The following is a 21,511-nucleotide window of genomic DNA, read 5'->3' on the forward strand; positions in this document are numbered from 1 at the left end:
TAGTTGTTGTTCTTTGGTGATCGTACATCATTGGTAGCTGTTGTCCAAAGAGCTCTAGTTAAGCTAGTGTTAGCTTCTGGAGCTTAGCTTCATTAGCTTATCTGTAATAGCCGAGATAACAAAGGTTGTCAAACGTTGTGCTGAATGATTCAGAGTAAATACTGTAGCTCCAAACTAACAGAGACACGTTAACAGATGCTGTTTATCAGGTTTGCTCTGGGAGCTGTAAATTTAGTCCATAACTGATGCTTTTCATTGACCTTCCAAACAATAAAATTGTTCCTATTTCCCTCCAATGTGGACTTTAGAGCTTTTTGGGGACTTCTAGATGATCTGTGATCTTTCTGTCTACAACAATCATCAACAGCATCCTGTGAAATGTCTCCAACTGTGACACCTGCCATAGTGCCCGTCACTGAATATTCATGGTTTGTCTGAGTGAGTGGAGGGGGCGTGGCTTAGCCATAGGTCAACCATCAACAGAGGTGGCAAAATCTAGACCATATAGGCCTACTGTATTTTTTTTTCTGTCAAGTGCTGCACTTATACACTGATAAAATATAATAGTAACTGACTAATTTGCATCAACTATTGAGCAAAAACAGACTTGTATTTTTTGTTCCTCAGCAGCTTATGAGAAGTCTTGCCTTTTCTGCTAAATCTTATATAATCTTGGCCTGAACGGTGACCTTGTCCAACAGAATTTAAAAACTTGATGAATTAATCCTCACAGAGCAGCTGCACTCTGCACCAACATCTGTTCTCTCATGAAACGCCTCAAATATTAAACACCTTTCAATTCATTTTTTAAACCCTTAAAAAAAGGCTCCAGATAAAAAAAGGGATGCAGATTACTTCTCTGACCACCAGAGGGCAGTGTGTCATCATGTTCTTTTCCTGAAAGCCTTAAAGTGAAGTGGAACCTGCTGACAGCCAGGCCAGAGTAAAGAGCTGCTTTGTATTCTGTGGAGCAGTTTCAGAGTTTACAATGCAGCGCTGCCATCGCTGCTGCTCCTGCGTGTGTGTGGCAGGTGAAGAGGCTGTGACCTCACAGAGGTGGAGCCTCATCAGATGGAGAGATAGAGAGACAAAGTGAAGGAGGGGGAGATAGGGAGCGAGAGAATCTGGCCTCATAACCCCTCCATCTTTTTTCCCTCAGACATGGCTCAGAGTAGCACTTCATCAGCCAGAAGTAAATGACTGTTGAGGAGACTAATTCAACTAAAACTGATGCGTCTGGTGCCAAGACATGCACTAAACCCAATTAAGAGGTGTGTGCGTATGTGTAAGCTCAGGAGAGATACTGCTGTCTCATCAAAGCGCTCTAATAGAGCACCCTCCCCTCCATCTCGTCACCTGTTCTAACACCCCGACAAGCAGCGTGTCGTTTTAATGTGTCAGAGTCCATTTGTGTGAGCCATTATTATTTTAGCAATGATTCTTCACTGCGTCCAGCCTCTCCCAGCAGACAGATTTCAGTTCTCACAGGAGGCGAAGACAGATAGAGAGGCAGGGACGGCCACAGACTGCGAGGAAGACTTTTAGTGTCTATTAATAGAGCAGCAGAGGGGCAGGCTGGTTAGAGATGTCACAGAGTAGCCGCTTCTACGGATGTACAGCTCCTCCATCCAAAGCTGAGCAAGGTCACCTCTTACCTGTGTACAAAGTAAAGAGACTACAGCTAAACTGACAGAGTAGTTTGTTGCCTATTAAAGCACAAACTTTGGCTCAAATCCAGCTCCTGCTCAACAGCTTCAGGGGAAGCACAGTGCATGACTGTTAAAGAAAGAAAATCCTCAGGGTGGGCTGCACTTAAAGAGGTTTGGTTTCAGTGCTAAATGCCTTTTTAGTTCATGAAAACCAGTGGTGTAAAGGAACACTTCCTATGTTTAGTGCAACTTTTACTTTTACTTCACTACTTTTACATTGTCACTGTCATTACTTGCTACAGAATAAAATATTAATATAATTGTGAATGAATTATTGGTTTGTGTGTTCTTGTGCAAATAACTGGCGCTCACAGATCAAGCTGAGACTCTCTGGGAATATTCCTCAGTGTCTACAGCATGATGGAAGCAATCTCGTCCACTGGTGACAGTGGAGATACCACCACACCACCACCTACTAGTTTAGCTTCAGGAGAAAACAGACACCTGTCGCCATATCTGAACATTTTCACTTTGTCTGTATTGAAGGTTCATCCTACAGGACAAAGCGCCTCCTGTATTTGCTGAAAAACAACGAAATACTGGCATTCCAAAACTCACCATCAAACCTTAAAGAAGGGAGCAGGAGGAGAGGGAAGGAGAGAAGGAGGAAGTACGAGGTGAAGGGAAAGAGAAAGTGAGAATTAATCTTAAAGCTTGTGAAACAACTGTTTCTAGCTGTTTTTTGTTTTTTGTTCTTGTGATACTGAAGTACTTCTAATTTGAGCTACTTTGAAACCTTTAGGCTGGTGTTTTTTTAGTGGCTTTAGTGACTTTCACTCTAATGGGAGTAGACTTCAAGTGAGATATTGCTACTTTTACTCAAGTATGGCTTTAAGTACTTTATAAAACTGTAATTTCAAAAACAAACGGCTTTTAATTATGAACGTCAAATTATTCCTCAATGTTTTTTAGTTTTTGCATTTACGTAGAAATTATCCCATTTTCACCCATAAAGTCATCCAAATCTTAAAATCTCAACTGGCATCACTATGCAGACCAAAGCAGGTTATCCCAATGCAGCACCATGCAGTTGGGATAACTTGTTTTTTGACCTTTTTGTTTAAAAGCTTAGAATAACAAAGTAAAGGTTGATAAAGGTTAAGGTAAATAACAAGGTTGCTAATCTCTGTATTTGGAGTGGATCATTACTTTGTTTGGCTCATTTGTTGGTCATGGACACCAAACTTTTTGTGGCTTCAGTGATATTTTTACTACTTTTTCTCCTATGTTTGTCTGGAGATCCTACATGTAACCATGGCTGCATCGTTTACATGTGAACTTAGCTGTTAGCAGCCTGTAGCATGTCAATGCTAACTGGTGTAAGGCCTGATGTCTTCCCAAAAAGGTGAAGAGAAGGAGGTGAGGATGACGTGCTGGTTCTCATGTGTGAGCTAAGAAGTGACGACATGGACCTGTTTTTCCATCCATCATTATTGGGAACTTAAGATCTATATCCAATAAGATGGACGAGCTAGTTTATGTTTTAGATCAGCTAAAATGCCGTTACCATGTAAGGCGAGGCTGAAACACAACAAAACTTTTGCGTTTCACCCTAAAACCTGTAAACGGCCCCTTATAGAGTCTGGGCTTAACACAGACACCAAACATCATAAAAAAATCATGTCAGATCCCAAAATCTGAGAAAATACCTGGTCATCAAACATCAAGAAGCTAGCTGTACCTTTTCACATTCAGATGTTTCTTTGCAGCAAAGAGAGTGCATATATATATATATATATATATATATATATATATATATATATATATATATATATATATATATATATATATATAATTATTATTATTATTATTATTATTATTATTATTATTATTATTATTATTATTTTTATTTTTATTTTTTTTGCTAACTGTAGATAATAATGCACACTGAAGTTCACACACAATTTGGCTTTTGTTACTGGGTTTTAGATTTTGTTTATTGGAAGCACCTGAAATCATCCCCATATATGAAAAACACAAATCAGAGCCATAATCCAGCACATTCCGTTACATGAAATTTGCATGTCATTAATGATGATTCACAGTGGATCACTGGCTTGAGAAACTTTTTGTGTAAATAATCCATCCTAATGATTTTCTTTGCTAAGAAATTTTAATAATAGACTTTGTTTGGGGGCTTATTTTGTATAAAATGTATGAAGAGAGACGGGCTGAAAGCGCATCATGTGCCCAGCGTGCAGCCTGTGTGAATACCATGACAGCGTGGGCCTGGGCCATCACACAGCCAACACGCCTCCAGTCTGAAGCAGCTCACAGTCTGTTGGTGGAAAAGGGACGTGAAGCAGAAAAACAGCCTGGAGTGCATCAGCACAAATCATAGGTATAAATTGTACATGTGGTTACGGGGAGATCATGTGTCACTGGGTATTGAAATACCATCTTATTTTATTCTAGAAGTAACAGCTGCTCCTGGTTGAGTTTGATAGTTGAGGACAAAATAATACAAGCTGTGGGGAAACAGGAAACGCAGACTTCAAAGAAAACCTGCTGCAAGGAGCTGAAACTCTATGAATACTGAACACTGGGGATGATACAGAAACTTCTAAAGTCAGAGCTGCCAGTCACATTTTGAGGGTTTACTCCAAATGTGTTCATCACAATGTCAGTCCTTCACAGAGATCATGCTATGGTCATCAACATTTTTTAGTCTTTTTTAATACTATAAATGGCATAGGCAGTGTTGGGCAATTTCTCCTTATTGCCCCCTTATTTTAAAGTATGGTCCTGTCATCTCTAATATTTTTTTTTAAGTCAAAACAAGTCGGCCACTTGTGCCTTACATTCAAACCTCAAAAAGCATCCACCCCTCTTCCTGGGGTTGGTTTGATCCAAAGACACTGCAGGAGATCCTCTCTGACTGCTGGTTACACAGACACATACAGGTAGCTGTGTGATATTTGTTGATGAAAGTTTAATTTAGCTTCAGCTCTTTGTTAATGACACGTCTATATGATTGTTCTCATCATTACTTGTGTGTCTGATACTTTTCCCCACATTTTATTTGCAGCTCCTCTCTTGTCCCTGGCTGAGTGAGCCAGGTCGGACACAAAGTAACACACCTCATTTCACTGTCAGTAACAGTAACGGCGTCACAATGTTTGAAATAATAATTAATTAGATTACCTGTTCTTGGAAAAGCAATGCCGCTACTAATGCTGTTAGCTTTGACACTGTTATTCCCAAATCTGATCATAGGGATGCCATAACTCACATTAAAATACCCTTATCCACTGTCCAAAATGTGCACGTGAAATGCATTTTGATTTGTTTTTTTGGAGGGAAATTTGCTCTCCCAAGCTTTCATGCATTGTATTTCTGTCTGAAATGATTCTTTTCAGGTGTGCGTCAAGTCCATGCACTGAGACAAGTGACCCTCCTTCTGGTTAAATTTAAAACCACCTATACTGATACTAACATATACCTATACTAAAGTAATGTAATTTTACAGGAAATAGTCCATAATTCTCAACAGATGTTTCTTGTTTTTTTTTTCTTATAAAACAACAAAATACTAGTAGATTTACAGATATTTTCACTGATTTTACACAGTTTAAATAAATAAATAAATAAATAAAATAAATCTGAATTTTACTGCTATTAATCCTTGATTTTACAGTATTTTGTCTGTTTTACAAAAACATTATACAGAACTGTAAAATTACAGGTATAATCTGTAAAATGACATCCTGGATGTTTTTTTTTTTTTTTTTTTTTTTTAGGTATTATGCCAATATTAGCGTAGAGCTGAACCCTGTACCCTCCTCACTCATGGTCACAATTCATTGCTAAAAGAAAAAAAAAACTCTAAAAAAAAAAAGAACGCACTGGCAGAAAAGTTTCCAGACACATACCTTGAAATCACAGGCAAACTCTGTAATAACATTGAACTACATGAAATAACTAAAAATTCAGGACTTGACCTTTAAAAAAAAAAAAGGAAAAAAAAAAAGGAAAAAAAAAACAGTAAAAGCAATGGCAGCAAAGTTTCCAGAGAAATACCGTCAAATACAGTCAAATGCTGTAATATAGAACTACGTAAAAAAATGTAAAAAAAATTGTAAAAATACAGGAATGAATTATTTTTCGATCAGACAAAGACAGAGACAAATAAAAAAAAAAAGAAAAGAAAATAGCTTCCAAACAGATCACACTGCCCTTCTCCTAAAAACACTTTCCTCTCAAGCATCACTGGTCATTTTGTCCTACATCAGTTTTTGTCCTAAATTTGACTATTTTCCTTTTATTTCACAGCAAAGTCATTTTAATTGTGACCTGACATCCAGAGGAACATCTGTTTGTGTGCATATGTTTGTGTGTCAGAGCGACCTCATGAAGCAGAAGAGAGGCAGAGGCTACAGCGGAAGAGAGTTAAAATTAAAAACAGCTGTAATTGTAACATAACGTTACTTTGATACAAATTTTTACCTATTATGCAGCGAGACCTCTAAAACTTTTCACTAAAAAGGCAGTTTGTTGCTGCTGGCATTTTGACTGACTAATTTAGGCACAGATCCCCAAATACCACAATGAGCCATCCCACTTTTTGGTACCCTTCTGTAGGGGTGCCAGACTAAACCAATCCAGTACCAGAAGGTGGAGCTGCAGACTGTTGATTGGTCTAAAGAATTGTCACTGACAGTGCGACAGCCATCGCTGAATTTCTCCTGGCGGCACACAGTCTTCCCTCAAACAAAGCTTGATTGTTCTTTGTAACAAGGAGACTCATGGAAATCACATGGAAGAGAAATTGCTGCATGTCTCCCATCGTTGCTCTTTGTTTACTGTGCGTTTTTCTTCTTTGATGGATTTTACCCCCACAGCGGGGTACACTGTGCTGCGCTGCCATGGTGTCACACTATTACGTAACTGACGGGGCTAACGGAACGAGGGGGTCACGGTTGGCTGTGGAAACACAAACAGGATCAGGCTTAACTGATTCAACCAGTTAAGCCAAAAACCAAACCAAACCAAACTGCACTGATCTAAACCGGACTGCTTGGTGGAAACGGGGTAAATTCACATGCACCATCAAACACCCTACTTTCATGAGCCCGGCTCAAAGAGTCAGTCTCCTCTCACCTGTTAGGTTTGGGGAACAGGATCGAGGAGTCTGGCTTGCGAATGAAGTATTCATCGGCACCTTTGTTGATGGCGACCATCTTTTTCTCTCGGCGTGGCATGGTCTCGAGGGACAGTGGGGTCTCTACTTTTGGGCGCAGCATGCCCAGGTAGGGAGGCAACATGTGGATGAAGATCTGAAAGGTAAAGAGAGAAAAGCTGTTACTCGGTCTTCTTCATGAAAAGTTTGCTGAATTACTCTGGGAATCAGAAATGTCTTAACCGTCTAAGAGGACATTTTTTTTACTGTAACCAACCATCAACAGATAAACACAGAGCTGTATATCATTGAGCTGGGCTTTTCCAGGCCTCTAAAATCTTCCCTGTGATGAAATCCATTTGTTTGGCCTCCTGCTTCATGATTTATGGGGCAGCTGAGATGCACTTGTCCTGTATTCGCCTATTATGGCTGAGAAATGAGTCAAAATGTTCAATTTAGCAGTGAGATAACCTTTGAGAACAGTTGCTGCTGAATGATGTGGGTGGGGAAACCAAATGAGTAACACCTTCCAATTCCTCAATGTCTACTCTCAAGGTGTCCTTGAGCAAAGGTTGTGGATTTTCTGGCAAAGCCTGAAGTAAATGGCTACACTTGTATTGGACGGCTCAGAGATGTGGGAAATTCAGATATAACTGTGCAATAAAGTGAGAGGAAAATCAAGAAAACCTTCTTTTTAATATGGCCATCAATCTGTGCTCCTTGGCTTTCAGATGGAATAAATACAAGAGGAATTGGACTGGAAGATTAAACAGGAAATTATCGGGCCAAATGTGAGCTTGATCAATATCATAACTGGTGTTTGCCTCTGTGAATGGCTCTTTTATCTGTGCTCTGGGATATCCTTCTTTTGAAATGACTCTGGGCTTGTCTGTATTGATGGATGGATGTCAATAACAGCCCTTCGGTGAGAACAGAGCTGCACTGTAGCTACAATGGAGACATAATAAGAGCTGGAGCAGCTTGACCTGTTTAGTAGTTTGAAAAACGAAAGGTGGACTTCACCATCTTTCTAAATCAAACGTGTCTTTGTTCTCATGTGACCTCATCTGACATTTCCCCCAAATCTCCTCTTTCCCAGCACACCACAACACCTGTCATCCCTCTGCTGAACTATTTCTCTGTGTGTGACAGAAGACCAGTGAGTCACACACACGCACACAAGCACAGCTGCCTAACCAGGGGGGGTTGTGGTGTTAAAAATGTATGTGCCTGTCATTACTGGAAGAGACAAACTGTGGGCTGGATTAAAGGCTGGAATGGAGCTTGTCACAGAATCAGAAGCAGAGTTTTAGATTCTGACTAATAGTGTGGTCCAAAGTTAAGAAAAATTCCACAACAATCAAAACTCTAACAAAGGTCATCACTCAATCCCAAGAACTGCCAATGTCAGCACAGCTAGCACCACCAGCCTGTGCTAATTACATCAAGTTGATTTGTGCCAGAATAACCACCAGAAACTGCTCTTTTCCCTCAGGCTCTATCTGTTCTCTGTGCTTGTTTACATCAAGGTTGTAGTGTTTTAGCATTAAAGCAGTGGCAGTTAACTGGCCTCAGCTTGTGGCAAGTAGTTGTATTATCAACATAAAATCAACATGCAAATAGCTTTTTTTTTTTTTTAACCAATACTAATACTAAATATAACTAATTCAAATTTGTACACTCAAATAGTTCAGTGCTGGCTTTTGTGCTAGGGTCAGCTGCTGTTATGTGCTTAGCTTACCAATGGCTGTCGAAACATGTTCTTTGGTGACGTTTCAATTCTGTTTGAGACAAAATTAATTTTACTTCAACTGAGCCATCCGGGGAGTTTCATATTGAAATTTGACAAAGACACAGGAACAGGGAGATACAACAGCTGCCAGACTACAGTGTGCTGAAAAGGATGATGAAGTAATTTGTCATGTGACTCAATGACCTTGAACACACTGAAACTCATGCATCAACACTGAAAATCCAGATAATTTGTTGAACTGACTAGTGCTGACAAGCTGAATGATGAAGACAGTTCTTCAGTAGACATGTGCACATACCATATTCCTATATGACCACAACCCACTGATGATAAAAAAAAACTACCTCTAAAATAACTAAAACATAAATTATTACAGTTGTTTTTTATCATCTTTATTACTCAAAGCTCTTAAAAAAGTGCTTTTAAGTGTATTAGTCATCAGTGAAAAGACAAACCATTACCCTGTAACAATCACTAATGTTGGTTTCCATTGCGTCTAGGAAGGTACAAAGCTGGTAAGCATGCCAACAAGACTCAGTTTTTATTCTCACAACTCAGTGACTGATATGCCTTTATTGGGCTGTTATACTGCTCTGTCATAAAACCTACACACACCAGGATCTCCTCTCAGGAGCTCTAACGGAGGTTTATCATATGATCCCACATTTCAGACATAGATATTAATATCAAAGTAGTAAATATCATAGATATCAAAGATGCTGTGAGGAGGATCTGGCCTGCACACTGTTGTAAAGATGTAACTTTTAACCAGGCGTGTGTTTGTTTTTAAACAAATTTTCTTTGTCTAAGTTAACTTTTTACTGGATACAACGAGACGAGTTAAGGTATTTATCAGTGCAATCAGTGGCCCTGTTGATTGAAACATGACAACAAGTAAACTTAGTACTGTACGTCAGTAGCCGGCTATAGCTAGCACTACTAGCAGCCTAGTGGAATGACATATCCATAGACCAATGTGTCAACAAGCTAACTGTCAGTTTGTACAGTAGTTTAGTAGCCATCCATACGTAGCACTACTGACAGCCTGGTGCTGTGACATATGTTGGTAACGTGTAGCATTTGTGAATCCTGGTTATGTCCTGCCAGTCATCTACCAAGCAGAGCTAACTTAACCTCACTCTACATTTTATTGATAGACTCTCAAGTTTGAACAGACCACTGCAGAATAACTGCTGACTGTGGGCTGGAATGAACATTAGCACCAACAGTTTAGCTCCTGTGTTAGCATTTAGCTCATGCTGTATCTGTCTCCTGTTTATCTTTCTTCTGCTCTTCTGTCCTTTTTCTGTCTGACAGTTAGGCTCCTGTGTCCACCATCACTACAAAATTAATCACAGAAATCGTTTTCAGCAGAGAAAAACTCAGAACTGTCTTCACACATCTAAACTTCATCACCTGGCGGGGTGTTTTCATGGAGACTAAGACGTGCCGGAAATCAATCCAGTCTTAATTGGAAAGCTACAAAGTAGCATTTTGAAATAACCTAGTTTCATTTTGAAGTGAGGATTATGATCAGGCATATATCTAGAAGGGAGACTTTTTCAAGATCACTTAGAAACTCCTCACAACCTCTTTAAGTATCAATGCTGGATGTTCCGACTAACCTACGAAGATTTCTAAACTGCTACATATTTAGTCAGAGAAATTGTACAAAAAAACAAAAAAAAAAAAAAAGAATTTACTCTTGACAGGATCTCCACAAGATTTTTTGAAACAATGAAACAATCACACAAGGATCTCCTAACTGATTCAAGATGCATTGGAGGGGACTCAAACACTAAGGTTTGCCCACAACCCCAACAGGCCTCCAGATGGATAGCCAATTACAAGGAATGTGGTTTATAATTTTTAACCCTCAGACAGAGGCTGAAGTAAAGCTTTAATAGAACACCAGTGTATGGATTCTTTTTAGCTGAAAATTGTGAAAAGCTTCTTTTGGGGTACAAGGGGAACAGTATGAAGTCTAACAAAACACAATGCCTCTCTTTAAATTTTAACTCAGTCCAAAGTCAACATTTTATGCCCTCTTGAAGTGTAAAAAGCAACTACTAAAGTAAGTACTAAATCTGCTCCACTTCTAGCAATGAATCCACAATACTTTAAGCTTCCTAAGTTTGTGCACTATTGAAACAGCTTCAATTAATTAATTAATCAATTAATTAATTGATTAATTAATTAATCAATTAATTAATTGATTAATTAATTCTTTATTGGACTATCATGCAACATTTTAAGAACTTCTTTAGAAGTTCTTAGGATGTTTTCCACTGTAAAAATCCCCAACTTCATGCTGCTTGATGAGAGCAGAATTAAAAAAAAACAGACTCCTCAATCTTTGGCTCAAATTAGATAACTGTTTACCACCAGCCAGCTAAAGATAAATAATGAAAGGAATGAGTAAAACGAGTCCTTGGCAGTGTTCAGATGATTTTAAAACACCATTTAGCCTGTCATGTCATTTTGGAGGCAGTTCAAACTTGGTCTTGTGATCTGAGTCCAAGCTGCAGTCCTGTTAGAGAAGTAAAGGATGTTTTGGCTGCAGGCAACACCCTGCAGAAAGGATTCCTCCCCCACTCAAAGCAACAAGTCACGCCAGTTCACCTGACCTACATCAATTCACTATTAGCCAAAATGCTTCCCAGTGCCACATCACTGGCTCTGCTGTGAAATATTTCCCTTTACACCTGTTCAATTACAAGTGGATCCAGAAAATACTGAGTGATTACTCTCTATATTGCCAATCCAATATCGCCCACTGGCCCTGTGTGAAGCCTCTCAGGTTCCCACAGCTTGGCACACCTTTAGCCGTGAGTAACTCAGAGAAAAACTGTGCCCTGGAGAGCCCCACTTTATCTACAAGGCCTCTCTAACACAGCGCTGGCTGCTGTAACTCACTTAGCGTTGCTGCTCGGGATATATGGGACTCTGGCAGGCCCAAGCTTAACACAAAGTGACGTGATTACAGCGGCATAGAGCATCCAAAACAACATCAAGGCTGAAGTGAGAGGGAGCCAGGGGACGTGGTTATTGGACAGAAGACAGAGCTGGGAGCCACCAAGGCTGCACACAGCACCCAGAGGAGCCAGGTAAGGTGACCTGTGGAGAGAACTCTGCACAGCTACAGACACTTTCACTTCATCACCAAGAAAAACCTGTAACTCCAGTTTAGCTGCAGAGATGGCAGCTGAAACACACATATTGGTTTTTCCTCTATTTAAAAAATGTTATTTTGAGGGAAAGGAAATGCATAATGAGGATGATCATTTGAAATTGTCCTTTGCTGCAATTTGTCAGCCGTAAAGGGGGGCTCTACTGGAATCAATGTATTCTAACTTAAAGGAGGGGTATTTTGTTTTCTCAAACATGGACATAAAGCAACAATGCTGGATGTTCATACTTAACATATGCAGATTTTTAAGCAGCAACATTTCCATATGATACAGAAACTGATCAAAAAAGTCTGTTCTGAAAATAGCACAAGATTTTCAGACCATCATCAGGAGATTAACTGAAATTATGAAGTAATCACATAATGATCCAACTGGTTTGGGACACATTGGAGCGGCAAGCCTTGAAAAACAAGGTCTGACCATAATTAGGCCTCCAGGGGGCTGGCCAATCAGAGGGAAGAGGGGGATGTAGAGTGGGAAGCCCTTAAAGAGACGGCAGCTAAAACAACAGCATTTCAAACAGAGGCTGAAATAAAGGTTTTCAAGATAGAGTGGAAAAAAATTGAGATTTCATTTTAGCTAAAAGGATAACAAAGCTTCTTCTGGTGTAACAGAGTGAAAGTAAAAATTTGACTGAAGAAATAGCTCAATACTCCCACTTTAATTTTCTCTGCCTTTGAATGTTATTTAGTTGTGTTAATTTTGGCTGGAGTTCTTAAAAGTCCCTTTAATCCAGTTTTTGCCCCTGTTTCATCTTGGGAGGATCTGGAAGTGATGAGCCATTGTGCGGCTGGCTAAGCACCTCACCATCTTAGGTAAGTTTGTCTGGGGTCTCCTGCTAATATGACCTAAGCTTGAAGTTGGCTGTTCATCAGTGGTCAAAAGGACTCAGTAATGAGGAGCTCCACCATTCTTGTTGATGCTTGATGCCAGTGTTTTCAGGAGGCTGTGGGAACGTTGCTCCAAGTGATGAAGATGTCTTCATGGAGGATCGTCCACTGTCTGGACCTGATGTCCATTTCTGTAAACGTCCCTCTCCATCCTTCCCCAAATGTTGTCAGAGTGATTTAGATCAGGGGAACATCAGGATGGTCCAAAGAGTGAGCTGATTCTTCTGGAGGAAGTCCTTTGTCAGGCGCCCATTGTGAGCTGCAGTGTTGTCCTGTTGAAAAACCCAGTCATTACCACACAGACCAGGGCCCTCAGTCATGAAAGAGGCCCCCTGCAACATCTCCACAGAGCCAGCCGCCATTTGACGCTCCTGACCAACCTGAAGCTTCATTGCCAGATCATGATGGCGCCACCTCCACTGTGCCGCCAAGGTAACCTCCCCACAGGGATCTCCTCGTCATGTCAGTAACGTTGATGCCATCAGGACGTCAAGGTTCAATTTTTTGTCATTCAAGAATAAAACTGTCTTCCACATTTCAGTGTCCCACGGTTGCCACTCGAGGCCTTTGAAGACATGTTTTGTTCTTAAAGCTCTTCTCTCACAGATGTCGTCTGATGGTTTTTGGGCTGCAGTCGGCTCCCGCAATGGCCATAATTTGGGTCGAGGGTCGTACCATGTCTTGATTGACAGTTAATGGGATCCTCTGGCTCAGCACTGGTGAATTTTTTGGGGGGTCTGTCACTCGACCTTTTTGTTCCCTAATCCTCAGGATCTTTGAAGAAAGTCAAAATGGCTGTCCCAATTTGCAATGGCGTGTTCTCAAAGGCTGTGCTTGTACTGGTCAACAATCCAAACTCATTCAAAGAAAGAAAACTTTTTGCCTTTGCCATAAGGAGGTCACAACAGAGTGAATACCTGACAGGAAAAGACATTAAACCACATTTTTGCGCAGATTTTGTTTTTTGAAGGCTGTAGTATGTGTGTAATGAACATACTATTTCACTTTGATGGTTGATTAGTCTTTTTTTGTCTCGCTGTCTTTTCTTTAAATCTTCTCAAGATCTAACAGTGCAAAAAGTAAATTTGTACAATTTTTGAACTGGTCTTAAAATGACTTACACTATCCCACATTAGACAAACGCATTATTGGCCAAAGCTAGACATAATGGGAATCTATTTGGAAGGATAAAATTGACCTTGCAGATTCCAGTGGCTCACAGCTACAGCAGCATTGTGGTGATAACAAATCTGTAGGCAAGTATCCCTGTGACATTTCACATTTTCATTTGCTCATTTGCTTACAGCTTAAAAGAAGAAAAAAAACACTATTATAAAGCTAATGTCCTCAGCACAAAGTCTTTCTTTTCATTTTATGACACAGGGGGTCTGATCTGTATAGAAGTGAAAGGACGCAGAACCTTTAATGTCCTTTCCTTCCATCAGTCAAGCACAAAGAGGCTTACTTCCATTAAGCCATACAAATCACCTGTGTCTGCAGTAAATGTTCCCTGAAAGTGTGACAGAACTCAGAGCAGAGTGTGGCACTGCTTCTCAGGCCTGTAATTAGCTGCACATAATGCACATTAAGGGCAGCAGCCGTTGATGGAGGTTAATGGTTTAACATGACGATCAGGCTGTTGAGGAGCTGAGTCGACTTCATCTTGGAGTGCGCCTGTACCTAAAACTACTGTTTCCTCCATCACACTGAATTAACAAAACAATTAACATCACATTAATTAATCATTCAAAGCCAATAAATAAAGCATGGAAGGAGCTGCTGCATGAACACGTACTGAATTTTGTTCCTAGATATGATTTTCTTCAGTTATTTAAATTGCCGAAGCTTGTTCTCATTAAGAGGTGGCAGCAATTTAATTAAACCTTTATGAGGCTGTGAGGCTTTTGTAGTGATTTCAGCTCTTTGCTCATAAATAGTTAATTATAATTATGTTGTGGAATTTGTCCAAACATGTTGCTAAACAGTCAAAGCTGTACTGTTGCACTAATGTATGATGAGGTGAAGAAAGCTAAGATAAAAAAATAAAGATTAGATTGTTAAATTCAGTATTTTATTAGAAATTATACAACCTTTTAAATGTTACCACATTTTTTCACTATCATTATCTATTTATTTTTATTTTCATTTATTTATTCATTTATTCATTTATTAATTAATTAATCTTTTTATTTATTTATTTATTTATTTATTTATTTATTTATTTATTTTTATTTATTTATCTATTTATTTATTCATTCATTCATTATTTTTATATACCTGTATTTCAAATTCGATGCCATCACCATGTCTAAAAAAAAGTAATAACACCGAAAAAAAAAACTTGTTAAATGTTGTGAAAGTAAAAAAAAACCTAAGGGAACACCTCCCAGTTAGATGACTCTGAATTTCCAACAAGTTAGAAACATGACCAGGTATCAAGAGCATTCCAAAAAGGCTTTTTTTACCCATACTTTTGACGGATATTTATATGAGAAACTAAGCGCAAAAAAATGTTCTGAAATTTCCAAACGGTTGTCTTCAGCATAGAATTGCACAAAGCACTAAGAAGTTTTAGTATTTTTGTAATATCATTAGAAGATTCAAAGAATCTGTAAAAATCACTGTACAAATCCTGACACAACTCTGTAGTGGAAATCTCTGTCTGTGCTCAAATCAACTTCCAAATAGTTCTGTCTGTAAGCACGGTTTGTCATCATACCCAAAAATCCAGATTAAATGGTACAATGCAAAGATATACAGAAATGCTGACTACGTCGAGCTCTGATTTAAATGCAGCAAATCAAAGTGGAAACTATTGCAATCAAAATCTAGCAATCCTGTTGGAGTCATGGAAGTCATGGGCGCTCTTACTCTGCTCTTGAGAGGAGACGGACCATTCCAGCAAGATACCGCTTCATGTAACGTAGCTTGGATCATCTCAAAGTGGTTTCTTAAAAATGACAATGGGTTCACTGGACTTAGCTCTGACAGTTCTGAAGGCAAAAGAGGGAATAACTGGGTACAAAGAAGATGTACCTAATACAGTACAAGTGAAGGAAAGACCACACATATTCAGCATGGCAATGTTTAAACCATGTTCTGTTTGTATCGTTACAATATGGCTCAGCGGTAGAAAAGCCCAGGTGCTCATCTGGGCTGCCCTGCAACCGTAAGATCTAGCAAATAAAGCAACTTAAAAAAATAGGTTCAGCAATCACAGACCCTAAGTTTGAATATAAATGTAGGTGTCCAGGTAGGGACCTCACCTTGCGCACCCACATGGGCATCTGATGTGTGTTGGGTGAACGATGGTGCAGGTTGAGGACGACCACGCTGAGGATGACGGAGAAGGTGACCAGGATCATGGTGAACATGATGTAGTTGACGATGATTGGGACACCCAGAGAAGTCTCTGGAATCTTATCAGCCAGCAGCAGCAAGAACACAGTGAGGGTGAGCAGCACGTTGATGGACAGACCCATCTTCTCTCCTGGTAGAGAGGAAAGGGGCAAAAGAATCTGTTGAGTGTTGATGACTTTTGATTTTGTCCTTACTTCTCCTTCAAATGCATTTTGTTGGGAGCACTAAATCTTGAAGGAAATTCACTGTTACACTTTGTTTCTCTAGGCGTCATGTCCCATTTTGCTTTACCAGGGCATGGTTTGTTCCTTCTCTAACTGAGTGAGTGATCTGCTGTTTAGCTGCAGCTGTTCAGCACAATTTACCCATAATGACTCTAATGGAAAACTCATCTCCCATTGTAAGTGAAGCTGAAGGGCCAACAGAGGGAAGTCTCCCAGGTGTATTTAGTGGTCACTTACAGACAGGATTTCCTCTGATCATATGCAAAACAAACAAACAAACAAACAAAAACACCAGACGTACATTTAACAGTTCAAACATTTTATCCCCAATAAAATATGCTATCTACTAAAAGTAACTTGCTTCCCACTGCTTTTAACATCCAATGTACGTGTGTGTGTGTGTGTGTGTGTGTGTGTGTGTGTGTGTGTGTGTGTGTGTGTGTGTGTGTGTGTGCAAATTTTTAAAAATTCATGGATCTGTCTATAAACCCCTTCCCTCTGATTGGCTGGCCAATCAGAGGGAAGGGGTGTGTGTGGAGCGGGTAGGGATGGGTGCTGAATTAGGTACTTACAAAGGTACCGACTGAATTCTGTCAAAAGCCTCGTTTCCACCAAGCAGTCCGGGTCCGTTCAGTACGGTTTGGGACGGTTTGGTACGGTTAAGCCTGATCTTTCCACAGCAAACTGTGCCCTCTCATGGTAGGCAGCATATAAGTCGGATGCCGAAAGCCGCAGCTGCTAAACAATAGCGTGACGCCATAGCAGCACGACACAGTTTACCCCGCTAATAAATCCAACAAAGAAGAAAAACGCGACACAGTAAACAAGGAGCATAGATGGAAGACATGCAGCATTTCGTCCTCTCTGTGATTGGCATGGAGCTCTTTGATACAAAGTGCAATCAAGCTTCGTTTCAGAGAAGATTGTGTGCAGCCAGAAGAAATGCAGCCGCTGTTGGGGTAAGTAACAATTCTTTTGACCAATTAATGATCTGCAGTGTTGTAGCTCCACCTTCCGAGAGCAGATCGGTTCAGTCTGGCACACATATGGAAGGGTCCCAAAAAAGCAGGCCCGCTCGTCTTGGTTTTTAGAGATACGTCCGGGGATAAGTCAGTGGAAACGGCGCAAAATGCGTGCAGTACCGAGACGAACCGAACCGGTCTGCTTGGTGGAAACGCGGCTAAAAGTACTGGATACTGTTTCATGTAAAATCAAAAGGTACCATGTTTAGGTACCTAAACGCATCCTTGTGACTGTGAGGGAATGAAAGAGAAGGTGATTTTCCATGCTGGACATGAACACAGCATTGCAAGGTTATATATTAAAGAATAAATTTGTTAAATTAAAAAAATATATACATTTCATTTTTAAACAAACTGATATTTTTTTACCGCATAAACACAAAAAAGTACTAAAAATTGGTACTGTTGTGTACCGGTACTGATTGTTAGGTGTCGGGCATTGGTACCATATCTTTTCAAATGTGAAAGGTACCCATGTCTAGAAGCGGGGAGCCTTAAAGACAGCAGGGTTTTCTAGAGCTGTAAATCATGTTAAGATGATAAGGGGTACCAGAGGGACAGCATAAAGGTTGTCTGTGAAGGTTTTAAAACTTGTCCAGCCTGAGATTGATTTAACCCCAGTTTACAACAAACACAACAATGACATAATGGTGCAGAGCCATCCTTTTTTATCATGTTTTCCTTGCGCTCAGATGTGACAGGGTATATAACAATCAGTGTAATACATTACTTTATGTGAACCTATAACCGTCCACATGGCATATTTGGAAATCTTTTTAATACCTACTCAGCCTTCGTCAATTACGAACACAGTGAACACCCAGACACACAGGAAATCTGTGAATGAAATCCTGATCAAAGTCTTTACCTAAGTAGTATCAGAGTGTGAAGAGCTCATTTCTACTTTGTTTTAATTGAATATTATTGATTCAGCTGTGCTTTATGCAAGTTAGCTTCCTAATCTGAAATTGAATCCATTTGTGCCGGTAATTGGACAAATATGTGATTGCCCATCTTATCCAGATGACACAAACACTACCAGGAAACAGTATTGGCAGTTTTAGAGAGCGGCAGTGTAACACTTATCAAAGCAACATCAAATATAAACCACAGTTAAACCAACAGACCTTAAAGTTTAAGTTAAACTTCAGCTTACATTTAGGCTTCAATTCACTGTTTGTTCACCTGCATCAGGAGGAAGGTAGAAGTTAAAGATGGCGATGATGGTGATGAGGATGCAGGGGAGGATGATGTTCAAGACGTAGTACAGAGGCTTCCTCTCTATAATTAAGTAGAAGGTCATTTCCTCGTAGAGATCATCGTTTGTGTTCTTCCTGCACGGCATGTGTTTGATGTGCCACTCGCCTCCCTCTGGAGGGGAAATTCAACAGTTTTTTTAATATATACATCTTTTAAAAAAGGTAAAAAGTGTTTTTTTTACTCCGTTGTGTTGCTTACCACTGAAGGCGTCATCCAATATGATCTCTTTGATCTCTTTGCCTTTAGAGTCCAGTGCATACTGAATATCAATCTCTGTTGAGTCGTATGTGTATGAGCGGAACTGCATGGTGCAGTTCTGCCAGTCGAACGGGAAGTATGATACCTGGATGAAGTAAACAATCATGAGTCAGGAAGGAACATCAGTTGCACTGAAAGTAAAGGATTTATGTGTTTACCTTGACTCCACATGAGCTGAGGAACAGAGCAGGAGGGGTCCACGTCACTCTGCCGTTACTGTAAGCCTGGACACGGACATGCAGAGCCACGTCAAACTGCCCATTGTTGCTGTAAAAACAGATCACGGTAAAACATCTGTCAGAGCCATTTGTTGCATTCTTTGGGTGGTGGGTTTGTAAAATGGTTTTATTTGTGATTCTCTTGGTGGTGTGAGCTCTTGTATGTTTGATATATAGGTAGAAAAAGACACAGCTAGTGTCAGGTGTGTATGGCGCCAGAGAAGCACACAGATTTTGACCCTTCCCATGGTCATGGTCGTAGTCTTTGTCATCTTTTAATTTTTCTCATGTGTTTCCTTATCTCTTAAGCCTCGTTTCCACAACGCAGTTCAGTTGAGTTTGTCTGGATACGGCAAATTTTGTGGGGTATTTCCTCTCGCCACACACAGTCTTCTCTGAAACAAAGCTTGATTGCGATTTGTAACAAAGAGCCACATGGAAATCACAAAGAAGGTGAATTGCTGTATGTCTTCCATCGTTGATCTTTGTTTACCATGTTTTTTTTCCCTCTCCGCTCCCAATGTTGTCATTTCTTATCTATTGCAAAGGGGCGCTGGGTACCTGGCAGCTCCTAGGTTCATCTCATTTCTGTATTTTCCCCACGTTTGTTTTCTTATATGTCTTGAAAGGGTTGTAACTGAAATGAAATTTCCCCCTCGGGGATCAATAAAGGTATTCCGATTCTGATTCTGATTCTGATAAGTTCTTTTCCTCATTTGGATTTATTAGTGTGGTACACTGTGTAGCACCAGTATGTTATTGTAACCCTTTCATTTTTGGAAACTAGCAATAACCTGGTTGTGCAAGTGCAATGTAAACACCAATAACCCTTTAAAAAACTGAAATATGCTCATATTAAGGCTTTTAAAACCTGAAAATAAGTTCAAGTTTAATATATATACACCAGTTTATATATATACACCATCACTCTTCATCCTCCTGAATCTCTCTACAGCTTTTGACACGGTTGACCACAACATCCTCCTTCAGCGCCTCCACCACTCCGTCGGACTCTCTGACTCTGCCCTGAGCTGGTTCAAATCATACCTGTCTGGAAGAAAAGAGTATGTTTCTCTGGGGGATGCAAAATCTGAGACACACACCGTCACCTGTGGTGTCCCTCAAGGGTCGATTCTTGGCCCCACCCTTTTCATCCTCTACACCCTTCCACTTGGAAGTATCATCAGCCGGCATGGAGTATCATTCCACTGCTACGCTGATGATACACAACTCTACATAAAGACAGACCCTTTTTCATCTGCAGCCCCACTATCATCATCATCATCATCTTCATCATCATCATCGGCTCTGAGCACCTGCCTTGAGGAGATAAAGGCGTGGATGTCAAACAACTTCCTGCAGTTAAACAGCTCAAAAACTGAAGCCATTTTAGTTGGCGCACCACACCAGGTCCAGTCATCCAGCATAACCCACATTAACTTCTCTGGTCAGCACATTCCTCTTTCATCAACAGTCACCAACCTGGGTGTAAGGTTTGACAGCCACCTTACTTTCCACACTCACATAAAACACATCCATAAGACCTCCTTTCACTTCCTCAGAAACATTGCAAAACTCCGTCCTCTACTCAGTCTTACAGATACTGAAAAACTGGTCCACGCCTTTGTCTCCTCAAGGCTTGACTACTGCAACGCACTCCTCATCGGGACTCCTAGCAAGGGCCTACAAAAACTCCAGTACATCCAAAACAGCGCCGCTAGGATCCTGATGAGGGTGCGGAAGTACGACCACATAACACCCATCCTTCACTCCCTCCACTGGCTTCCGCTCTCATTCAGGATTCAATACAAACTCTCCCTCCTAACCCACCACTGCATCCATGGAAACACCCCCTCATACCTAAAAGAACTTCTCAAACCACAAACCTCATCACGCCTCCGCTCTGGTAACAACTACCTCCTTCTGCCCCCCAGGACTAAACTGTGTACGATGGGTGATCGGGCCTTTAGCTCAGCCGCTCCTCGCTTGTGGAATGCCCTCCCTGAACACCTGAGGGCTCCACAAACAACAGACTCTTTTAAGAAGGGCCTAAAAATCTTTCTTTTTTGAGATCACTTTGATGAAAAGTGCTTTACAAATAAAATTTATTATTATCATTATTATTATTATTATCATTATTATTATTATTATTATTATTATTATTATTATTATTATTATTATTATTATTATTATTATTATTATATAAGTTTAATACATTTTTTTGCCTTTAATATAAATAAAAAAAACAATCTATGGGTAGATCTCAGCATTTTATTTTATTTTTTATTTTTTTTTATCATTCATTCATTTCATAGCAGAATCATCATTCTTGATTTCTAATCTTAAACCAAAAGTTTTATCATTGAATTAAAATAAATCTGGATTTTTAGTTTTACAGCTGATAAAAAACACTTCTATATAATCCAGATGAGGTTAAAAGAAAAGGGTAATTAATGTTTTTTTATGGGCTTTAATGGATTTGTAGAAGTAAACAAATCTTTTATGAC

At 39.9% G+C, this 21,511-nt stretch overlaps 1 protein-coding gene across 1 annotated transcript in view; it reads right to left on the minus strand.

Annotated features, from left to right (window-relative positions):
- chrnb1 (cholinergic receptor, nicotinic, beta 1 (muscle)) overlaps positions 1-21,511 on the minus strand; it is a 47,719-nt gene that overhangs the window by 6,634 nt on the left and 19,574 nt on the right. Inside the window, exons 5-9 of the mRNA XM_074661919.1 lie at positions 18,945-19,053; positions 18,727-18,871; positions 18,454-18,639; positions 15,929-16,152; positions 6,810-6,985 (exon numbers count right to left, since the gene is read on the minus strand). Coding sequence (XP_074518020.1) covers positions 6,810-6,985; positions 15,929-16,152; positions 18,454-18,639; positions 18,727-18,871; positions 18,945-19,053 — 840 coding nt within the window. The remainder of the gene's footprint in view (positions 1-6,809; positions 6,986-15,928; positions 16,153-18,453; positions 18,640-18,726; positions 18,872-18,944; positions 19,054-21,511) is intronic.

The sequence above is a fragment of the Halichoeres trimaculatus genome, unplaced genomic scaffold (genome assembly GCF_033239565.1).
Source record: "Halichoeres trimaculatus isolate MK-OKI-2021-1 unplaced genomic scaffold, fHalTri1.1 fHalTri1_scaffold_22, whole genome shotgun sequence".
Lineage (NCBI taxonomy): Eukaryota > Metazoa > Chordata > Actinopteri > Labriformes > Labridae > Halichoeres > Halichoeres trimaculatus.